The sequence below is a fragment of the Monopterus albus genome, unplaced genomic scaffold, assembly GCF_001952655.1.
Source record: "Monopterus albus unplaced genomic scaffold, M_albus_1.0 scaffold131.1, whole genome shotgun sequence".
Classification (NCBI taxonomy): domain Eukaryota; kingdom Metazoa; phylum Chordata; class Actinopteri; order Synbranchiformes; family Synbranchidae; genus Monopterus; species Monopterus albus.
Window position 1 is genome coordinate 715,556 of NW_018128011.1, and position 2,251 is coordinate 717,806.

At 42.4% G+C, this 2,251-nt stretch overlaps 1 protein-coding gene across 1 annotated transcript in view; it reads right to left on the reverse strand.

Annotated features, from left to right (window-relative positions):
* Positions 1 to 751: 751 nt before the first annotated feature.
* LOC109967547 (keratin, type I cytoskeletal 50 kDa-like) overlaps positions 752 to 2,251 on the reverse strand; it is a 3,842-nt gene continuing 2,342 nt past the window's right edge. Inside the window, exons 3-6 of the mRNA XM_020613204.1 lie at positions 1,890 to 2,046; positions 1,439 to 1,600; positions 1,222 to 1,347; positions 752 to 939 (exon numbers count right to left, since the gene is read on the reverse strand). Of these exons, the coding sequence (XP_020468860.1) occupies positions 847 to 939; positions 1,222 to 1,347; positions 1,439 to 1,600; positions 1,890 to 2,046 (538 nt within the window). The 3' untranslated portion in view covers positions 752 to 846. The remainder of the gene's footprint in view (positions 940 to 1,221; positions 1,348 to 1,438; positions 1,601 to 1,889; positions 2,047 to 2,251) is intronic.

Genomic DNA, 2,251 nt, shown 5'->3' on the forward strand with positions numbered 1-2,251 from the left:
TATATATATATATAGATGTGTGTGTGTGTCTGTGTACGTTACAGGTGTTAAATCCAATGAAAACAGACTCTGATTAATGCTCTTTCTAAAATAAGTTTTGTTCTTCTTTTGGTTTTTCTTGTTTTTGGGGGTGATGACATCTACATGTACCTAGGTCTAACTGTTGAGCTCATCCAGGCTCTGCTCTGTTTCTTGATGAATTTGAAGGGAAATCGAAATTTCAGTGTTGGAAGCTGGCAGCATATAGTCAGCTGTTCACATTTTCTGACAGGCCTGTGGGCAATATCTTGTGGCTCTGTGAGCACAGCACAGTTTGTTTCAAGTGCAGGTACAAAATGCAGCAGAGTGGTACGCCTGTCAAAATAAAGCTACCTTATACATTTCCCTGCATGATTACATCCAACCAAATAATTTTACAGGGGTTTGCATTGGATTAGCAGTGTGTCAGTTTGGATACAGGGAACATAAGGGACAAAAAGGCCAGGTGGGTGCTGTTGAACAGCTCTTTCACTCTGTCACACTGCAGGAGAATCGGACTGCTGAACTGTTGAATAGATTTGTAAGTCCAAGTAAAGCCCTGAGGGCCAAGCTGTTCACCTGCCAGAGGAAACATGAATTTAAAAAGTCAGTCTGTCGCAGCCTGTCAAGCAGTCAAAGCCTTTGGCTGTGAATGAGTCAGAGTGCTTCTATATTGATCTGAATCTTGCTTCTCTGCTGTGGTTTCAGTGTTTGCCAGCCTGCTCTGAGAAGACTTACAGTTCAGGTCTTCATCAAACCATACTGCAAAAAGCAACAACTGTCTGACTGGAATGATCAAATGAAATCACTCGATACAGACTGATACGCTCAAATCTTTTCTCTCACCTGCATCTGATATTTGGAGAGCTTTATGGCATAGCGGTTTTGTATGTCAGCAAGAGTCGCTTCCAGTGACGCTTTCTGCAGACAGAAGTATAGAAAATATCAAAACAAATTCAAAAACGCATCTTTTATCAGACTCATGTTTGGATGCACCAATACATTTTTTTTATAATATTATCTTTTAGCATGTACTGTGTAGGTTTTATATCCTGGTTCTAGGAGAAACAATATATCACTGTATTTCCATATGTTTGTATTTTCATATTTGGCAAACATTTCTTATGGCATTGAAATTTAGCTACATATGCCACTGACTTGTGTCAGAATATCAGAGGGATTTTATGGTCATGTGACACTCACCATGCTTAACATGGACTGCAGTTCAATCTCCAGAGACTGCCGCATACCTTTGGCCTCGGTGACCTCTGTTTTGGATGTCTGCAGGGAGGCTGTTTGAGTGGTCACCTCTTTCTTCAGAGTCTCCGTCTGCACAGGACATGCAGACAGGTTCAGTGTGGGCATAAATATTACACACACATTATCTCTACATCCACAGAAAGTGAGGCTGTGGTCTTGCCTTGATCTGGAACCAGTTCTCCAGTTCTCTCTGGTTCTTGGCGGTGATGGCCTCGTACTGCTCTCTGATCTCAGCCATAACCTCGGTGAGGTCTTGTGCAGGACTGGCGTCCACCTCCACGTGGACCTGACCGCTCATTTGTGCTCGCATAGCCAGCATGTCCTACAGATGAACAGATAAACAACAACAAATGTAAAAATAGCCCAAATTTACTGCAGTATTACTATATTAGTGTTCACTGTGATGAACTTAAAAATAGCTAGTTTCCCTCAAGTCCCAGAAAGTAAATTTAAGGACTTGTTCCCCACATGGTCTTTTATGGATCAGTACTAAAAACAGGTAATAGCAAGTTTCAAAATCAAGTTAAGAAGATGTAGTGTAAGAAATTATAAATCAATGCATACAGAAATGAACTGGACTAGGCTAAATCTGGTTGTGGCTGCTCACTGACCTCCTCATGGGTCTTCTTCAGGTAGATCAGCTCCTCCTTCAGCTCGTCGATCTGCATGCTGAGGTCGGTCTTGGCCAGGTTCAGTTCGCCCAGGGCTCTCTTAAATGCAGTGATGTCGGCCTCTGCCGACTGACGCATGGCCAGCTCATTCTTATACCTGCAGGAGGAGGGTGATTGGCATGTCCGTTGGTTGCGAAAGCATTACAGACTCTGTTGTGAGTCTGTCAGAGCTGCTGTTCAACTCACAGTATTTTATTTCACAATTACCAGCACGTGTCAGCTGTCACATAAATAAAAACAACTGAAATTGTTATAACCGCACAACACATCAGTACAGTAAATCAGCTGTCAGGTCAACATCA